The sequence below is a fragment of the Trachurus trachurus genome (assembly GCF_905171665.1).
Source record: "Trachurus trachurus genome assembly, chromosome: 20".
Taxonomy (NCBI): Eukaryota; Metazoa; Chordata; class Actinopteri; order Carangiformes; family Carangidae; genus Trachurus; species Trachurus trachurus.
Window position 1 is genome coordinate 6,233,370 of NC_139911.1, and position 19,577 is coordinate 6,252,946.

The following is a 19,577-nucleotide window of genomic DNA, read 5'->3' on the forward strand; positions in this document are numbered from 1 at the left end:
AATGATAACTGAATCACAGGAGAAAAAAAACCGGCAGTTTGAATTTCATTGATTATGACCATAGAATGTAAAAAGACATAGATTATACTTTACATATGCATGCTAAAATACAGTCTAATACAGTATGGATTATGACCCTCAGCCCACGCCGTAGATGAGTGCACGGCTTCTCGGGAGCGAGCTTCCCTCACGATTACAACTGGGCGGAGCTAAAAAAGGAAAACAGACAGAGCTCTAACAGGAAACAAGACTCACTTCAGTTTAAACCACTTTATTCTTCTTTTCTTTTGACAAACCGGTGTCTATCTCTTGACATTCTAGTTGAAAACAGACAATTAATTGTTCTACGCACATAAACAAAGTGCACGCCTACTGTGATGTTGTGCTAAAAGACTATAGAGGAGGTAAGAGAATATAATTTTTTTTCCCCCATGAAAAAGAAGGAAAGTGATTTTAAAAAAAAGAAACAAAATGTCAAAGTGACTCAATACGTCACAGGTTTATGCAGCAAAAAACATAAAACATGTTTGCTTTCTCTTGTCTTGAATGTTTTGCTGATGTTTCTGTTTGAGCTCTTGAACGCAGCCTGTTCGTGTCTGCTATAAATATGTGATTCCGTGTCTGACTGCGATGGTTCAGCGTCTGGACGTCGGACTCGGCGATGGCCTGGAGATCATTGACGCGGCTTGTGAGCAGGACTTGGTCCGACGCTGCTGCGGCCGGGGTGAGGGGGGGCAGCAGCCGGCCGTACTGGAGCAGCTCCACGGGGAGGACGGCCGCAGCTCTGGCCGTGAGTAAGACACTGTTTCCCGGCTTTGTAGAAGAGTTGATGGGGCTTTGCTGCGGAGCTAATGTAGGTGAAAGGGCAGCAGCAGCTTTAACCCCGGGTCAGTGTGACCACCAGGACTGTTTGTAATCTAACTATTGTATTATTTACAACAGTGCAGTGACCTACAATGTGGGGGTTACCTGGGTTCACTTCACACCTGTCACCTCCTTTCTCTCACAATTCAATTCAATTCAATTAGCTTTATTGCACACCTGCAAACTGGTCACCCTTTGGCTACAGTCACCTTTTTTTAAATGTCAACCAAGGTAGTAGAAGTGAATGAAGAGGGTTTTAGTTTTGTAACTTGTCACCTTTTTCACTACTCCAGAGTTTGTAGGTCTGTTTAATTGGCATGAACAGGAATTTTGTTGTTGCCAAAGCATTGTACAAACTATTTACAAATAGCTACATTTCAATATAACAAATATATAGGTATAAATAATGGTGCAGGTTAAGATGTTAAAGAGTCCCTCTCTCTCTCTCTCTTTCCCCTGTGCACAGAGTGGAGGAGCTGCATTCCTGCTGGGAGCTCCTGCTCTGTCCTGTCTGGGCTATGGAGCTTATCACCGGGTGCAGAGTTCAGTCGTGATCCACGCTGCAGAGAAAGGTAGATAGATACAATACATGATGATAACACTGTGCAAAAACATGTGTGAAGAAGACGTTCAGATACAAATTATACACAAGTTTGTTTGGCACAAGTTGTTCAGTTTCTACAAAATACTGTTGCAACTAAATGTGAATTCACTTCTCAAAGAGGATCAACTCTGTGTGTCTCAGAGCAGATTAATAGACAGCGTTATAACTTGACTTCTTAAATAATAGATTAAGGGTGTCAAACATTCGGCCCGGATGAATTTACCAAGTGTGAAAATTACATAGAAGATAGAAGAAGCATAATATTGTTAAAATAGCACATATTTCCGGTTGTTCATAATGATTTGTCAAAGGATAGTTCATTAACATCTTAAAAATGTGCTTGTACTTCTTCCCACTAAATGAAAAGGGGAAACTTTCTCATTATTTATAGGTTATCATGCTTAACTTGAAATCAAATTGCACTGTATGTGGCCCCTGAACTAAAATGAGTTTGTTATATTATTTGTCTGTTATAGATCAATACCCCTGTTTCATTCATATGTTTAGCACAAACCTGATTCCTATCATTGGACTGTACTACTTTACCACATCCATTATAGATTTTCTTAAGCTTTCTACTCAATTCATTATAATAGCTCAAAAATCATAATATAATCTCCTTACTCAAATATAAAAACATACCTTGTCAATAGTTCTGTTCTGTTTTTTTAGGTTTTAGGGTTAATATTCAAAAGTTCTTATTACATGAGGTAAACATGGGGAATGTGACCTGTAACTGGTGTAACTGGTTTCTATATGTAGAGTAGACAGCTTCTCCCTTGAGATCATTTCAGCTGGTTTCTCAAGACCCTGTTGTTAAAAGATGTTTTTTTTTCTTTAGTCAACACTTCTATGCAAGTCTGATTAAAAAAATATGGACTTATACTAATATAAGACTTGTTTCCAGATGTTTTTAGCCAGTTACAGACTCAGGATTTAGAGTCACCCAAAGCACAGAAACAGCCCTGGTTAAGGACACGTATTATCTCTTTATAGCAGCAGACAATACACATGTCTCTATACTTGTCCTTTTTATATGTTAGCTCTGCATTTGTTGTTGCTTGTCGTTAGTTTTTTACAGTAATAAAGTCAAAGATATTTACATTTAAGAAGCTGGACACAGGACTGGTGGTTGATATGTTTTGACAGATGTGGTCAGTAAATGCATGATAGCAGCTGTTAAATAAAGTTTTCTGTTTTGGATTTTGCACCCGTGCAGAGGATGTGTTGGAGCAGGCCGACTACCTGTACAGCTGTGCAGAGACGGAGAAACTCTACCAGCTGCTGCTGCAGCACAAAGACAAGTGAGACTCGCATTCTGCCACCAGGGGGCGACAAACTAAAACATTTAAAGGGATAGTAGCATTTTTTTAAAAGTGGGGTTGTATGATCTACAAATAGCCCCTAAGTACTTTAATTGCAGTAGAAGACTCTCTGCACTCCTCCCGTTAGCAACGCCAGCCCATAATAGCCCTGCCCAGAGATTTACGACATACATTGTTGTGAATGGACCCAAAGAAACGGCCTATTTTCGTGGCCTAAAAGAGGTTTTACCTGAAAAAAAAATACACAGTTCCATTGTTCACTATAATATAATTATTTCCAGCCCTTCAAAGTGCAGGAAAACGCAGTTTTTATTTGGACCTAACCAACTCGCGTATCCCTCCGCCCAGGGTTAGCGCCTGCCGATCTGCAGTTGGCCACGAAAATAGGCCGTTTCTTTGGGTCCATTCACAACAATGTATGTTGTAAATCTCTGGGCAGGGCTATTATGGGCTGGCGTTGCTAACAGGAGGAGTGTCTTCTACTGCAATTAAAGTACTTAGGGGCTATTTGTAGATCATACAACCCCACTTTAAAGAAAAATGATACTATCCCTTTAATACACAACTGTACATCTAAGACGCCAGAAGTGGACAGTTATTATTACAGTAACACACTGTAAACCTTGTCCACAGTGACGATGCAGAGTTCCTGTGGAGATTGGCCCGGGCGTCTCGGGACCTGTCGCAGCTTCCCGACATGGAGGCCGAGCGGAAGAAGAAGCTGACGTTCGAGGCCTTCGAATACGCCAAGAGGGCGCTGGAGAAAGACGACAAGTGTTTCGCAGCGCACAAGGTGAGATGGTCTTATCATCGTTTTCTGTTCCAAAAGATGAAATGAAAACACTTGCAGGACGATTATCAGCTCATTACGACATGAATCTCTACAGTGGTACGCCGTGTGTCTCAGCGACGTTGACCAATACGAAGGAGTCAAGGTGAAAATAGGAAATTCAACCATCATCAGGGGACATCTAGAGGTGAGAGGATATTTACATCAAACCAAATATTTTATACTGGAATATTTTACGATACATTCTTAAAGGGATAGTTCAACATTTTTGGCAAATAATCCCTGTAGTCATAGCAGTAGGTTTTGTCGGTGCAAGGTGGAGCAGAGCCGTGAGCTGCTCAGAGCTACGCTACGGAGGCTCATGGGATTTCTTGGTTTCCTTCATCGAACTCATCAAGTACACAATCCAACAACTCCAAAACGCTCTGGTGGACAAGTTGTGACCTGCACATTCACCACGCTATGAGATAATAACAGAACGTTACCAGACAGAGTTGTTTTAGAGGTAAATTCATGCAAAACCGCTGATGCTTGTTGCCTTCAGGGGCAGTTTTTCGGCAAGCAGTCTCTGCATTTCCCTCTAAAACAACTCTGTCTGGTAACGTTGTGTTATTATTTCATAGCGTGGTGAATGTGCAGGTCACAACTTGTCCACCAGAGCGTTTTGGAGTTGTTGGATTGTGTATTTGATGAGTTTGATGAGGGAAACCAAGAAATCCCACTAGCCTCCGTAGCGTAGCTCTGAGCAGCTCACGGCTCTGCTCCAGCGTTCTAAAAAATAGCTTGCACTGACAACGAACCTATTGCTAAAACTATAGGGATTATGGCAATGGGCCAATTTGCCAAAATGTTGAACTATCCCTTTAAGTGAAACATGTTTTGTTTTGTTTTGTTTTTTATCCCAGAGAGCCGTTGAACTCAATCCTAAAGATGCCACTTCCTTCCACATTCTGGGCTACTGGTGAGTTTTATATAAAGAGATGGTGCAGGAAACTGATGCTGCTGGACAAATGGTGAAGGGAGACTTGATGCAGTTGTGACTGTTGGACACTCAAGGAATAGAAACCAAGAAAAACTGCAAAACAAATCTCAACCAATCTGCTGTGACATGACAAACATCTAATAAATCATATCAAAAACACTAGAAGAACCATATTTAGAGCGAAAACGAAGCATCTGTCCAACAATTCACCCTGAACCAAGTTTGATTTCAATCCCTCCGACAGACATTTGTCACAGCAGCAGGTTCAACTCATCGAAATCAAACGAAACTGTTGTAATCTCAGATCTTTTTTTTATCCAAGATCTCAATGAGAAACTCAGCTTGTTAATTAAACATCGTCCTCATGTGTCTGGTCTTAGGTGTTTTTCCTTTGCGGAGCTGCCGTGGTATCAGCGTAAGGTGGCTGCTATGATCTTTGCAACTCCACCCACGTCCACGTACGAGGAGGTGAGGTCATTATCTCTCCCCTTCGTTTGTTAAATAAAAACGTCAAAACGGCTTCAGGCTGGAAAGATGTCAGGTTTTTTGTTTGTCTTGGCTCGGTTACAAAGCTTGGTTAAAAACCTGAATGAAGTCAGTGTTTGTCTCTTTTCAGGCGCTGGAGTTCTTCCTGAAGGCTGAACAAGGTAAACACACTGCAACTCAGGCACAAGGAATATATATATTTTTTTAATTCAAAGGTTTAAATATATTTATTGATTGACACAGTGGTGGACAGTAATGGAGTAAATTTACTTGAGTACTGTACTTAAGTACATATTCAGATGATTTGTACTTTACTTGAGTATTAGATTTCTTTGGTACTTATTATTACTCTTACTTGAATACATTTCCAAGACAAATATTTTTACTTTTACTGGAGTTAATTTCTAGGAAGGCTGAAAGTACTCGTTACTTTCAGGTCTGCTCTTTTTTTTTTTTTTTTTTTCTAAAATACTATTGAACACAAGCTGTGTTTGTCAAAAAACGAAACCCTAAAAGCAGCACATCAGTGCAGGTGGTTTCAAAGAGTTAAAGGGATAGTAGCATTTTTTAAAAGTGGGGTTGTATGATCTACAAATAGCCCCTAAGTACTTTAATTGCAGTAGAAGACTCTCTACACTCCTCCCGTTAGCAACGCCAGCCCATAATAGCCCTGCCCAGAGATTTACAACATACATTGTTGTGAATGGACCCAAAGAAACGGCCTATTTTCGTGGCCTAACTGTGTATTTTTTTTCATGTAAAACCTCTTTTAGGCCGCGAAAATAGGCCGTTTCTTTGGGTCCATTCACAACACTGTATGTTGTAAATCTCTGGGCAGGGCTATTATGGGCTGGCGTTGCTAACGGGAGGAGTGCAGAGAGTCTTCTACTGCAATTAAAGTACTTAGGGGCTATTTGTAGATCATACAACCCCACTTTAAAAAAATGCTACTATCCCTTTAATTCTCAGAAACAAGAGTTAAAAGGTCCTTAAATTCATTTAGAAAAAATTATAGTAATTCATTGATGTGAAAAATAAGAAATTTACTCTTACTCTTATTTTTACCTAAAGTATCTTTAAAAGCAAGTACTTTTTTACTCTTACTCGAGTAACATGTCGACTGAGCCACTTTTACTTGTAACGGAGTAAATTTTGACCAGTAGTATTTGTACTCTGTCCATCTCTGTTGATTGTAAATGTCTGAATGTTTTTATTTTATTTTTTTCCTCAGTCGATCCTGAGTTCTACAGTAAAAACCTGCTGATGCTGGGGAAGACCTACATGGGCATGAAGGACAAGGAGAAGGCTCTGTACTGGCTGACCAAAGCTAAAGACTACCCCGCTCACACCTTCGAAGACAAAGAGGTGACATTTTATTTTATTTTTTAACTTGTTTAAATCAGGGAGGCGTTCAAGTACCTGTGGGAATTTTGATGCATGAGTAGTAGTAGTCGCTGCTGATGTTGGTTGGTGTTGGTTTTACATTACGTTTATTTTTCTGCAGGTCCATAAAGAAGCTGTTGATCTTCTGAAGAAACTCGGATGAAGATGTTTTTTGTGTTTTTTAACCACTGAGTGGACCGTGACGCCTTTCAGACTTTTTTTTTTTTTGTACGGTGGCCCTGAAGGCTCAAAGACATGCAAATAAACAGACAAACGTGCTGCAAATTCAGAAAACGACTCATCAACATGACAACGCAGTGAAAAGTGTTTCCAAGGGAGACTGACAAAGTGATGGTCCTCCATCTCGGCTCGGGGCCCAATTGTGGCTTTTCAAATAAAAAGCACAGAAAAACAAGTGCGTCACAGCAGGTTCATCACTTTTTCTTTAAGTTTTTTTTTTTTTTTTTGGCCTTAATTCTGATGGAGGAATAAATTTGCAGCATGTTTGTGTCTTTTCATGTGTTTGAAGTACTTTTAGATTAACAAACTGTTTTTTAATGATTCATAATTACTGATACATGGGAACTGTTAATGAGACAAACTGAACACACTCATGCCTTTTGAGATAATAAGCTTGTGTTCAAACATTTAGCTTGTTGTTAATTTAAAATGACATTATACTTACATCTATTTATAATGTATATAATAATTATAATATACATATGTTCAATCATTGTAGTTATACAAGCAATTTGAATGTTGAGGAGATTAAGAATTGTGACCAATTACTATTATATTAAACTGTTATTGTTTTTTCCTCTTAGCTTTTTTCTGGTTGTTCTGGTTGTTCTAACATTTAATTGATCCATTCCTGGACAGTTACAGTTTTTCTGGATTGCTAATAAGGCACATTTCTCAAAAGCTTCTCTCATTTTCTCTAAACTGTGAACACAAACCCCAATTTTCAAGCTACATTCACAAAACCTCAGACTCTTCTTGCAAAACCAAACTTTCACCCCAAAACAGTTCAATCTGTGCCCAAAACTGAACTATGTTGTCAGATCGTGCCCCGAGTCAATCAAAATAAAAAACACTATTGAGCAGCCACTAAACACTACATAGAAAACTAGAAAACACAACGCTCAGCACATGAAGCTGTAGAAATAAATGTTTTTCGTTCACTGTAGGCTAAATGCATGTTGCAAAACAAAAAACCTGTGCATTTACACTGTAGCACTTCTCTCCTTCCCTTTCTTTCACCCTCCTCCTTCCCTCTCCACATCCATTTCATCCCCTTTTCCTTCCTTCTTCTTTCTTCCCAGTTCATCCCTCCCTCCCTCATCCTTTCTTCCTTCACCCTGTCGTCTCTCATCTTCTCCTCTTGCAAAACCAGAAATCCTGTGCATTTACACGTAGCACTTGTACAGTACAAAAACAAACAGAAATCTTGTGCATTTAGCACTTGTACACAGTTAGCCTATGTAAAAATAAAGTACAAAAATATAGAAATGAGAAGTGCATAACTCAGCCACAGCATCATTTCTCTGTACTGGATCAGGCCACAGGACTTCATCCTGAACTAGCTTACAGTATATATGTTCCCTCACATCATTGGACACAAGTGTGATCAATTTTGAGTTGTTGTGTCCAACCGATGAAACTTGTGCTTTACTTGTGTTTGACTTTTGCCACCTGTGCTCAGCATTATGCAACACAGGTGCATCACAATGAAAATGTGTTGGTAAGTTGTGTCTAAACAGGTGAAAAGTGCTTATGGTTTTGCCAAAAGAAGTGACTGATTCAATCAGTGGGTTCAGGCAACTGGGAATTTGGTTCAGACAACAGGGTTTAATGTTTTAGCAATTGAGAAAAACTGTAAATGTATCTATAAACCAAACACACACATGCATGCACTGATTGGACTAAAAGGATTCAAAGCAGCAGTAAAGATGGTCAGATGCATTTATTAAATATGATTCTTTCCAAAGGCAATTAAAACAAAAATAAAATGATAAACCCAGAGCACATCACTTTTCTGTCAGAACAGAATATAAATTTTCCACCGGTGTAATTGTAAATCCTGAGCAGGCGGCCTCGCACAAAAAACAAAAAGAAAAGAAAAGCAAGCGTGGTCATGGAGAGGGTCGTTGGGCACGGGGAGGGGCGGGCGGGCGGTTATTCACTTATGTGTTTGTATTTCATAAATCCATCTGTCTTCATTTAAAATGGGTCAAAGCGGATTAAAAATGAATCTTCTATACACATCGTCTCCAGTAAAGGGGCATTCTGTACAGTGTAGTTGGTGTTTACAGTGTGTATCTACACGCGATATGTTACAATTAGGGTGCGTTCAGGTGATCATCCACAGCATCGGCGATCAGTTTCACGAGTTATAGTGAACGCAACCTGGAACGCCCCACTTCTATTTCTGATAAGAACAAAAAAAAAAAAGGCATCACAGATTTCCATCAATGGAGCGGCGGCTCTGTGTAATTAATTATAATATTTAAGTACTTTATTTACTTTCATTATCTTTATACAATGAATATTCACATACAGTTGATTTTCTTTGATTACAGGTTTCTGTTCAAAAGGAAGCACAGTTACGCAGGTTTGACTCGGCCTCCTTTTGCTACAGTAAAATGTTCGTCCCCCTCCTCGCAGCTGAACTAATGTTATATACATGACTGATAACTTCACTAATCACGAGCTCCTCCTGAACGAACTTAAAGCATCTTTTTTTTTCATCTTTTTTTTTTTTTTTAATTTAAGCTTTAAAGTTTAGTTCAGATAACTGACGGAAAGAATAAGCACCAGAGTCGTCGTTGCGTTAACGATGGGGTCGGGCGTGACAAAAACAAAAAGAGGGCGTCTCTCCCCCTCTGAAGCGTTTGAGGAAAGAAAACAAACGAAACAATAGAAACATACAGCAAAGCAGCGCATCATCATCATCATCACCAGGCTTGTTTCTGCGTCAGTCTCTGAACACATCACAGGAGTTTCGCCTGGTCTGTGGCACATTAGTGTCTCTTTTACAGAGTTTTATCATCTTTTTTTATTATTATTATCATTATTTGTAAGTAAATTAGCCTGAACTTTACTGATTGATACACACAGTTCTTCACCAGTTTAAGGCTTTTGTGTTTGTGTCAGCTCAGATCAATAATAATCTTCTCTGAGAGCACTGTGGCTTCATCTTGTGCAGCTGAGGCTGTTACACACTAGACGATTTTCAACAAATATTCATTCAAATATACAAATATTGGGCGACCGCACACAGTTTAAACCTATTTAAACATTATTATCCTCTGAATACACACAGTAGGCAGCTAGACACAAAATCTCGCGAGATCAAACGTGACTTCGGAGGATAAACGAACGCATCGGTGTGCGATCTTTCTCAAATCTCTGATGTGAAGACGTGTAGCCGTGGCTTATCCACCTTTTTCCGAACGTCAAAAACGTAGCCTGTTTTGCCGGTTTTGGAATGTTATGTTTACGTTTCCATGGTTTCAGTAGCCGCGGTAAATGCATGGATTTTTTTTTTTTTTTCCCCCAATGAAAATCTGTAAAACACATGGATCATCACAGCAGCTTTTAACAGTGGATATCACACAAATTGACATCTGTGTTAAAAGCCAGCGTTAATAGATCCATGCGTTTACCGCAACTATGACAACGCCTGAAAACCATGGAAACGTAAACGTAAAATTCCACCAAACCGGCAAACCGGAAGCCAGTTTTGACCATAGATGACATTCGGAAACTTGTGGATACACTATGCAACGGAGCGAACTAGACGAGTACGCAACATCCGGTTAGTGGCGCTTCCCGGTCTGCTCGTTACTGCGCGTATCTCCGCCCGAAGTGGCCCGATCCTGACGATTTCGGATCGGGAGAGAGCCCGACTCGATCGGGAGCAGTAAAAAAAAAAAAAAAGTATGTGTATATGTGAGGATTATTTAGATAAATAATCTTTTACCAACCCTACGAATCCGACCCAAAATCGTCTAGTGCGTCCAGCCTACGCTGTCGACGGAGCAGCCGCTAGCAGATACACACACACACACACACACACTATATGCGACAATCGTTACTCTAACAATACTTTACAGGTGCAGGTTTATGACCCAGTTAATACTTTCAGAAGCCCCACATTTCTTCACTTTACACTGTTTGTATGTATGTATGTCTGTATACGTCGTTTTAAAGAGGTGAGATTTGATACTGTGCTTCTATTCTACTTCATGATGATCGTTTTTTTTACCAAATTTAGCTACACCACTGTCTACGGGACATTCAACAATATTTACTGCCATGATAATGACATTTCTGCAGAGTTTTTTTTACGCAGCGCTGTCTTCATTTTTGCGATGAGGGTTGGTTGGTGGTGGCTCCTTCCAGGACACGTGTAGATGAACTGAACGGAGTACATTCATCAGGATTTTGCGAACGAGAGAGGTCGTTGACCTTTTATTACAACACAAGATGAGAGATGAGATTCTTTCAGTTGTCACATATAATGTCGTCTTTGATATTCATGGTTAAAAATCTCTGAGTGAGTGTGTTTTTTTATCTGGTGCGATGCCAAGAAGTGAGGCGTTGAAGTAAAGGGAGATTTTGCATGTTGTCAAAAAAGAAAAAAGACAAAAATCAGTCGAACACACGTGAACAACTGAGTCACTGAATCTCTTTGTGTTTTTTTGTTTTGTTTTTTGTGGTGAAGATTTTCCCAAACAGCTCAATGTTTAGATGAAAGCTGTGAAGTTGCAGTCGACTCAGTCTCTGGCTTGAATATCTCCACTGTCGACGACGACACACATTCATACTCAATATTTTTCCTTTTTGTCCCCGTGTTCCTTTTGATTTTTGATATAGAAGCTTTTCGTCCAGCAGCTTCACACTCGATTAGTGTCTTTGTCCGAACAGGATGATCCTGATGATGCTTCTCTTTCTGTCTCTCTCTGTCTCTTTCTGGGCCGACGTGACGTCCACCACAATCTCACTGAGGGTGAAAACTGTACGAGATGGTTATTCTCCACTTTGTCTGCTTCAGACAGTTTGCCTTTTACATGATGGTTCAAAAAGAAAAGAAAAGAAAGGAAAAGAAAAGGTAATTTAGAGACCGAGCGAGAGTCCATGCTAAAACGTCTATGTGTGTGTGTGTGTGTGTGTGTGTGTGCGGTGGTGGAAGACAGTCTTCTCATCTTCAGAGGCAGCCATGCAAGCACGCAAAAAAAAAAGAAAAAAGATTGCAGTAATTACTATGGATCCAACGGGGAAAAATAAGAAAGAAAAAAGAAAGAAAGAAATTCAGGCACCAGACCGCAGCACTACTCCTGCCCTTTTAAAAGCTCTATAGAACTAGAGCTTTAAAAGTAGATTACGCTTCTACTATAAAATCCTCTCAAAAACACGTTCAGTCTATTTTAAAAAGCCAGTCAGCAGTGGGGAGGAAATTAAAAAAATATCCATGATTTCTGTTTTCGAACAGAGGAGCACAAAATGCTGAAATGCTTGCATATTTCATGATGGGGTATCATATACTATATATAAGGGCTGGGGGACAGGGCTGCAGCAAAATGATGCTGCAAATTAAGATTTGGTTTAAGATGAGAAAATAGCTTATATACATTGGTGGTTATCTTGTGCAATTTTTTTTTTGTTTTAGTTTGTTTGTTTGACTGAATAAACAGCGATGGGGGAGGAGGAGGGAGACGACAACAGGGCTCCTCCTCCTCTATTCTTGGCCAAATCCTTCTGTTTCCTCGATGGCGAAGAGCAGCTTCTCTTTCAGCTGTTCGAAGCTTTTGTAGGGAGGCAAGTCCAGACGGTTAAAACTGCAGAAACACCAAGAGGGAGGAGATAAATGTTGGTGTAAAAGTTGCACAATTAAACATCTGATGATATATAAACCAGAGATTCTGACTGACTGCGAGAGACTTTCTAGAAATCACGGTGTATTGTGTCGTATTTGAGTATTTCAAATGTCAAACAGTGTCCTTCAGTAACGTCCATTTATCATAAAACTCATATCATAAAAGAGTCTCCATGAACTCACCACGTGTGGCTCCGAGGAAGCCACGTGTCCTTCCCCACCTTCTCGATGCAGAACTTCTGGGGCCCGTTACTTCCTGCAGAGCAAAGACAAAAGACAAACAATTAGTGAAAGGAGATGCCGATGTGTCATTGCTGTTGGTTAATGTATAATAAAGTTATATTTGCATAAAACAAGCGCATTTGTCCATTCTATAAGGGATAGTTCAACATTTTGGCAAATTGGCCCATTGCCATAATCCCTACAGATTTAGCAACGGAGGTTCATGGGATTTCTTGGTTTCCCTCATCAAACTCATCAAATACACAATCCAACAACTCCACAACGCTCTGGTGGACAAGTTGTGACCTGCACATTCACCACGCTATGAGATAATAATGGTTCGTTAAGAGACAGAGTTGTTTTAGAGGTAAATGCAGAGACTGCTTGCTGGAAAACTGCCCCTGAAGGCAACGCGCATCATCGGTTTTGCATGAATTTACCTCTAAAACAACTCTGTCTGGTAACGTTCTGTCGGTATAAACATTTTACACCGACAATTAAAGGGAACAAACCTACTGCTATGACTATAGGGATTATGGCAATGGACCAATTCGCCAAAATGTTGAACTATCCCTTTATTAAACAGATGTTTCCCTGTCAATAATCATGAAAAACACACACAAACTCCTGTTAAATCTCAGCTGTACAGAAGCCAAACCCACTGGACGACATTTCATCATCCAGCGGGACAACGAAATCCTGACTGTACGGCCAAAGCAAACAAAGAGTGTGTCATGGTCAGAAGGTCGAAAATCTACCGGCTGAGGACCAGACTAAAGGCAGAGACCCCCACCCCCCCACCCCCCCACACCCCCACACAAGAGGCGCTGAGGGAGGCTGCGGTGAAGATACAAATCACCTCTGACATTAAAGGAACCTCCTCACATCACAGCAGCTGAGCCTCCGCACTTTAACTAAGTCCATTATTTTACTCTAAATTCAATTAGCTGCAACTCAGAGTCTCTATTATGTGTCTAACTCTGAGAGTGTGTGTGTGTGTCTGTGTGAGTGTGTGTGTGTCTTTGTGTGTGAGTCACTGACCCATGAGTTCGGCAAAGCCACCCAGAGGAAGCCTGCAGGTTCCCGTGACGAACTGCATGAGCCGCAGTCGCACTTCGTTGTCCACTTCTTTCACCAGCTGCAGGGGAGGAAGTGACAGCAAACACGCTCGTCAGAGAGTCACGAAGCAGCAGCAGCAGCAGCAGCAGCTTGTCAATATCACGCACACACATACACACACACACTGGGGGAGAGGGGGCAGAGGGTGAAGGTGGAAACATAATGTGCCTCTACCTGCCAGAACCAGATGATCTGTTTGCTGTTCCTGGTGTAGTGACGGTACACGGTGTTCCTCTGCCAGTCCTGCAGATCCACCTCCTGCATGCCGCACAGCATCACCTGCAACACACACACACGCACACACACACACAATGAGAAAACAGGACATACAGACAGAGCAATGAGTGTGTTTATCAACTCATTTAAAAAGAGATACTTCACCCAAAATCAATAATTCACCAATTTTCTACTCACCGTCATGCCAAGGAAGGGTCAAAATCGCCTGACAACGGATTTTCATATAATGGCGGCGGATAGAGTCACTTTTGAATCGTCCAAAACACACACTATGAAACATCCAGATACCTCCGTACTGCTCGGCCGTACTGAAGCCGCCACATGAAAAAGTTTTTCTGAAAAAATTAATTTGACATCTTTTTTTATCCTTGTTGTAGTAGTAGCTCCCAGTGGCTGCATGAGATTTTTAAATCCAGGTTAAAAACATTTCTCTTTTCACGTGCTTATAGCTGAGCTCTTTTAAGAACTTAAAACTTTACCTATTTTCTTTTACTTTACTTTTATTTGCTCTTGCTTTTAACTCTGTTTTTAGTGTTTTGTTTGTTTTTATTCTGTCTTATGCTTCTTTTTTAATGTTTTGTCTTTATGTAAAGCACATTGAGTTGCCTTGGTATGAAATGCGCTGTATAAATAAAGATGCCTTGCCTTGCTGCGAGACGTTCTTCCATGTTTACATCATACATCCATTGGTTTACAACGACGAACAAACATCTCGCAGCAAAAGGCTAAAAACAGAGATCAAATTCCTTTTTTCAGAACAACTTTTTCATGTGGCGGCTTCAGGACACTTGGGTCAGTACGGACGAGCAGTATGGAGGTATCTGGATGTTTCATAGTGTGTGTTTTGGACGATTCAAAAGTGAACTCTATCCACTGCCATTATATGAAAATCCATTGCCAGGAACTCCTAAAGTGTTTTGATGACTCAGAAAGTTCTCCGAACCCTTCCTTGGCATGACGGTGAGTAGAAAACTGGTGAATTATTGATTTTGGGTGAAGTATCCCTTTCTTTAAGTAATGATTAGTTAACCGTATTGGTCATTTAGTTGAAGCCTAACTCGTGTGGTGGACGAGTGCTCACCTCCAGCTCCTTTTCGTCAAAGTACTGGAGCCACTGAAGTGGAACCACCTCGTTGAATCCGTCCAGGAAGGCTTTCGTCTGACCTTCGACCCCCCGGGAGAACCGCCACTCTGCCATCAAACTGCGAAAATGTAATTTACATCAATTATTTACTTTAAAAAAACAAAAAAAACACCAGATATCGCTGCAGTCATCGTAAATCCGTGGATGCAACGAACCCGATATACTCCTCCTTGTTCTCCTCGGTCACCAGGACGTTGGTGCCGTCGGGTTTCAGGTCATGAGACGTGATCTTCCCCAAGATCTCCATGTCCACTGAGAAGTACATCTCCAGGCCGCACTCCTCGATGTTGTTGTCCCTGAGGGGGAATGGCGGAAAAAGACTTATTATTATTATAACGTGAGTAATGTGTCTGCGCCTCAGACTCAACCGGCTTTTGTTTCGTTTCTTTTTTGGTTTTCTTATCTGCAATTAACTGAGTCATCACCCTCCTCCCTTATTCCTCTCAGCAGCTCTCATCTGTGTTAATGTTGCTGAGCTGCCTCTTGTATCTACATCTGCATCCTGGTGGAGGTTTCCATGGTTTTCTCCCCAACAGTACTACAACATTTACTTAGTATGAGATGTTTTGTACTTTCTGTACTTAATTCTGTCATTTTAAAGAGGAACTGTGCCAAGTCCAGCGCTTTTTTTTTGCTGTTTTGCTAAAGGTCAGAGGGTAATATGTCTAGATAATATGCAATATAATATGTTTTTTACTCTTAATTTACTTATTTTCTCCCCCTTTTTTTCTTTTTCATGGCCTCTACTGGTCTTTTGGTTTAGGTTTTTTTTATTTTGCTGTGAATGTCCTCTATTTAAACTTATTTCACCATTTATTTAACCTTGCCCCCATAAGTTGTATATTTATCTGATTTTTTCTTAGGAAACTACAGGTCATAGAGGGGACAATAGCCCTCCACATTTTCCAACCTCACCTTCAAATTGTTTTTTTCTATATAATTCACTCGCTATAGAGTGATTTGTACCAAATGTAAACAGTTTTTATTTTATTTTATGTGCAAATAAATACATATCAAAAACCCTCTGACACGTGACATGTGGTTTATTCACACCTGCATATTATTAGTGTGGTCAAAACCAAACAATAAAAAGAAGAAGAAGAATGCGTTGTTTCCCTTTGGTTCATGTAATTTAAAACTGTAGAAATCTGCTTAAAAAAAACATCAGATACAAGTTCAGTGTGACAGTATTCACTCCAGTGACAAGAGACCTTTAGAGATTATCCAAGCAAAGAAGAGCAGGATAACTCTCTGGGTAATCTAATTAAAAATGCACGTGCTGGCTCTTTAATCAAAGGCTTCACTCAGAGTGAAGAGCCCTGACATTTAAAACTGTCAAATCAACAATAAAACTGTCTTTTCACTCTTGAAAGCTCGACAGTAACGTGATCACTGGAGTCAGGATGTGCTCACAGACTTCAAACGATGCAAGTTTTATTTGTTTTTTTTAAATCGCGGTCGTGCCTGAACTGTAAAAGCTCGTGTGGTCAAATCACCTGATCCATATGAGCGAATTGTAGAACTCTGGATCAATGGACTCGAGATCTTTGAGGATGAGCTTCTTGTTCAGCATGCGTTTGTAGAAAGGCAGAGAGAAGCCTGTGTCGATGAACTTGCCGTGGAAAAGTGCCTGCAAAGAGACAAAACGAGAGAGAAGTTGTTTTTTTTTTTGTTTTTTTTTACTGTGGCGTTCGATCTGAAGAAGCGAACACTGACGGATCAGATCGTGAACTCACCATTGCAATGAAGCGGCCTATGAAGCAGAAGTAGGAGAGGTGGTCCGGGTTGATGGCCGAGGCCGGGTTGATCTGCAGACAGTAGTTGCTCTTGCCGGCGTACTCAAACAGACAGTACATGGGGTTCAGCACCTCATGCGACAACAAGAAGAACCACTCTCTGTGTGGGACAAGAGGGCAAAGATTAGAGAGGAAAAGAAATCAGTGTTTAAGTTTTCCAAAGAACTATGAAACTAGGGATGTACTGAATAAAACATCAACTGAACCGAACACTACTCAGGTCAACGTAATGACACTGCCAAATGAAGGTTTATGAACAACAAGGTTTAAAGCTCTCTCGGTGCAGCCAGCATCACTGTCATTATCACAATCTAAATATAGTCTGATAGCTTGATGCTAACACATAATGGAAAACATCATAGACAGGCTGACGGAAATAGCATCGCTATCGTGGTAATTTTAAACCAACAAACAGCTGTTATTATTTTAACATAAACATGTGAACATTACAGGCAGATATTTTCTCTGCTCTGTGGAAATGATTTAACTTTTTGTTTCCTGTTTTGAAAGAGAATAAACACTAACGCTGCGTTCGCGACAAGTCGGAACCAGGATCACAACAGTAAAACATAAATTAAAATGCATTTAAATGCCAAAATGCATTAAAACATTCTTTTAAAAATTGTTTCCGTGTCCTTTGTAATGTTTTATGCCTGACGTGAAGCACTTTGAATGCAAAGTTTGTCCCGGTCCACCATGTTTGTGGTTATTCTGGCATGGAGTCGGTACTCTGAGTTTTCAATTGGGAAAGATCTGAGTTCGGACTTGTCTCGAATGCAACATAAAGCCTGTATCCTGAATGACTTGCCAATTGTTTTTTTACAGTTAGAATAAAACACTCTTTTTTACTACATTTATGATATGTTTAGTGCATGGGCCGATGATGGGAGTAGGATTCGGTTCAGATTCGGCTGAAACTTAATCAGGATTCGGTACATCCCTATATGAAACTATTGTTTGTTTATATTACCGGGCTAATCCACCGTAGTCAAGACCCTCCTCGCCTCTGAAGATGACGTAGAGTCTCCTCCTCAAGTCGTACGGCTTTAGTGCCATAATCTACACGGAGAAAACACACACAACAACATCAGCTACAACACAACGCTTGAAATGTTTCTCTGCGCGACAGGAAAAGGAGTCGAGGAAGCAACTTACTTGCTGGAAAGAGTCTTCAAACAACGTCTGTCTGGACACGGTGATCTTCACATGGCTAGGGAGAGCGTTGGACTGAGGCCAGACAGGATAGAAAATTAATGCACGTGAAAATAAGACACAGATGTTTGTTTGACTGGTTGAGTGTGAAAAAGCCGCCTCACCTGGCACAAGTAACGGAAGTGGGCCAGCTTCCATCTGAAGCTGCGCTCATAAGCGATCTGAGGGCCTTTGGTGCTGAGAGGAGCAAATTAAAAAAGGTTTAAATGTCCGAGAGGAGCTGCATGTGGCTCATAGTGTAAAAGTAGAACGTGTGACAGGGTATATGCAGGAATCTTGAAGTTAATTTAAATACCTTTTAAAGACTTTTTCAAGACCTTATCAATATTTTTTAATACCTCATCGCCACTTCAAGCTGTAACCATTCACATCAATGACACTTTTAACTTAACAGTTTTAGTGTGTGATTAAGACTGTAGACCACTTACAGTACAACAGAATTCAAAATAGGCTGGGATAATAAATCAAAGGAAAAGTTTATCAAAAAAGAAATATTGCTCAACTCCCAAAAACAAAAACTACAATCACGACAGTCATGAGCCTTAGCTCGTTTGATTTTGTTTCTAGTAGGGCTGTAGCCGATATCCGAGTGCCATTTCCCTACTATGATTCCTTCAAAATGTAAGACTTTATAATGTCGTGAAAATACTTTTTAATACTTTTAAGGGTCTTCATTTTCCCAAAATTGATTTATCACCTTTTAATACTTTTCAAGACCCCGCGGATACCCTCTGTGAACAAGTTAATTATTTTGAATTGCGGCTCTTACACGGAGGACTTTCCGGTGCGGGGGTCGCTGAAAGTCGTGGTCCGGGTGTTGTGATCCACAAAGTAGCGCACCCCTTCCCTTGTGTAGCGGATCTCCCAGCCCTCGGGCAGAGGATCCTCGTTTTGTAGCCTGAACACACAAACAATGATATATACATGGACTGATTAATGTTTGGATACTGTGTTCCAAGAACAAAACCCACAATCACGACACATAAATAACATTTGAATGCAACACATCTGTTAAACTTAAAAAAAAAAAAACACATCCTGATCAGATTTTAATAATAACTTGTTAACATCTCCTCAAAAGTGAGAGCAGTGATTAAATGAATTTCAGATTAAGTTTTGTCTTTCATACTATATCAGTATGTCCTGTACTGCCTAAAATATTAGATTTTTTTTTAATAAAATGAGAATCAAGTCATATTTTGAGACATTTTCTGATGGTTTAACTTGTACAAAACCTTCTCTAAAAGTAAAATGTTATCAGGGGATGATAAATTAACCAAATTCAACAACAGAGATTATAAACTTATTTGCTTCAGGAATTTATTTAAATGGATCCTGATTAAATTCACATAATTAATTTAAAGTTGAGGCTGTTGCTGATTTTGAATGCATTGTTTTTTCATTACATATTTACCCCCGGCAAACATAAAGGCAAGAGTGATTGTGAAAGAAAAAATATATTTTTGTCTCAAAGTGCAGACAATGGTGGCTTCACCTCAACCAGACGTCACAAACCGTCTAAAAACTCAAATTAA

The 19,577-nt window shown here is 40.1% G+C and overlaps 2 protein-coding genes across 2 annotated transcripts in view; one reads left to right on the forward strand and one right to left on the reverse strand.

Moving 5' to 3' along the window:
- Positions 1–640: 640 nt before the first annotated feature.
- Positions 641–7,251, forward strand: rmdn1 (regulator of microtubule dynamics 1). Its single transcript, XM_083995440.1, has 10 exons — positions 641–790; positions 1,331–1,436; positions 2,688–2,772; positions 3,427–3,586; positions 3,681–3,770; positions 4,489–4,544; positions 4,946–5,033; positions 5,182–5,212; positions 6,283–6,416; positions 6,556–7,251. Exons 1-10 carry the CDS (start codon positions 662–664, stop codon positions 6,595–6,597), a joined length of 921 nt encoding a protein of 306 aa, XP_083851566.1. The 5' UTR covers positions 641–661; the 3' UTR covers positions 6,598–7,251.
- A 1,127-nt stretch (positions 7,252–8,378) lies between these two features.
- The window catches only part of wwp1 (WW domain containing E3 ubiquitin protein ligase 1), a 32,410-nt gene continuing 21,211 nt past the window's right edge, over positions 8,379–19,577 (reverse strand). The window contains exons 14-26 of the mRNA XM_083995866.1: positions 18,812–18,940; positions 18,147–18,219; positions 17,986–18,057; positions 17,801–17,889; positions 16,771–16,930; positions 16,531–16,664; positions 15,190–15,330; positions 14,972–15,092; positions 13,828–13,932; positions 13,576–13,672; positions 12,496–12,568; positions 10,214–12,274; positions 8,379–9,876 (exon numbers count right to left, since the gene is read on the reverse strand). Coding sequence (XP_083851992.1) covers positions 12,175–12,274; positions 12,496–12,568; positions 13,576–13,672; positions 13,828–13,932; positions 14,972–15,092; positions 15,190–15,330; positions 16,531–16,664; positions 16,771–16,930; positions 17,801–17,889; positions 17,986–18,057; positions 18,147–18,219; positions 18,812–18,940 — 1,294 coding nt within the window. The 3' untranslated portion in view covers positions 8,379–9,876; positions 10,214–12,174. The remainder of the gene's footprint in view (positions 9,877–10,213; positions 12,275–12,495; positions 12,569–13,575; positions 13,673–13,827; positions 13,933–14,971; positions 15,093–15,189; positions 15,331–16,530; positions 16,665–16,770; positions 16,931–17,800; positions 17,890–17,985; positions 18,058–18,146; positions 18,220–18,811; positions 18,941–19,577) is intronic.

Coding starts and splice junctions, on each gene's coding strand:
- rmdn1 (XM_083995440.1), top strand. CDS start 662: ATGGCCTGGAGATCATTGACGCGGCTTGTGAGCAGGACTTGGTCCGAC. Junction 3,587..3,680: donor AGTGTTTCGCAGCGCACAAG/GTGAGATGGTCT, acceptor GAATCTCTACAG/TGGTACGCCGTGTGTCTCAG. Junction 3,771..4,488: donor TCATCAGGGGACATCTAGAG/GTGAGAGGATAT, acceptor TTTTTATCCCAG/AGAGCCGTTGAACTCAATCC.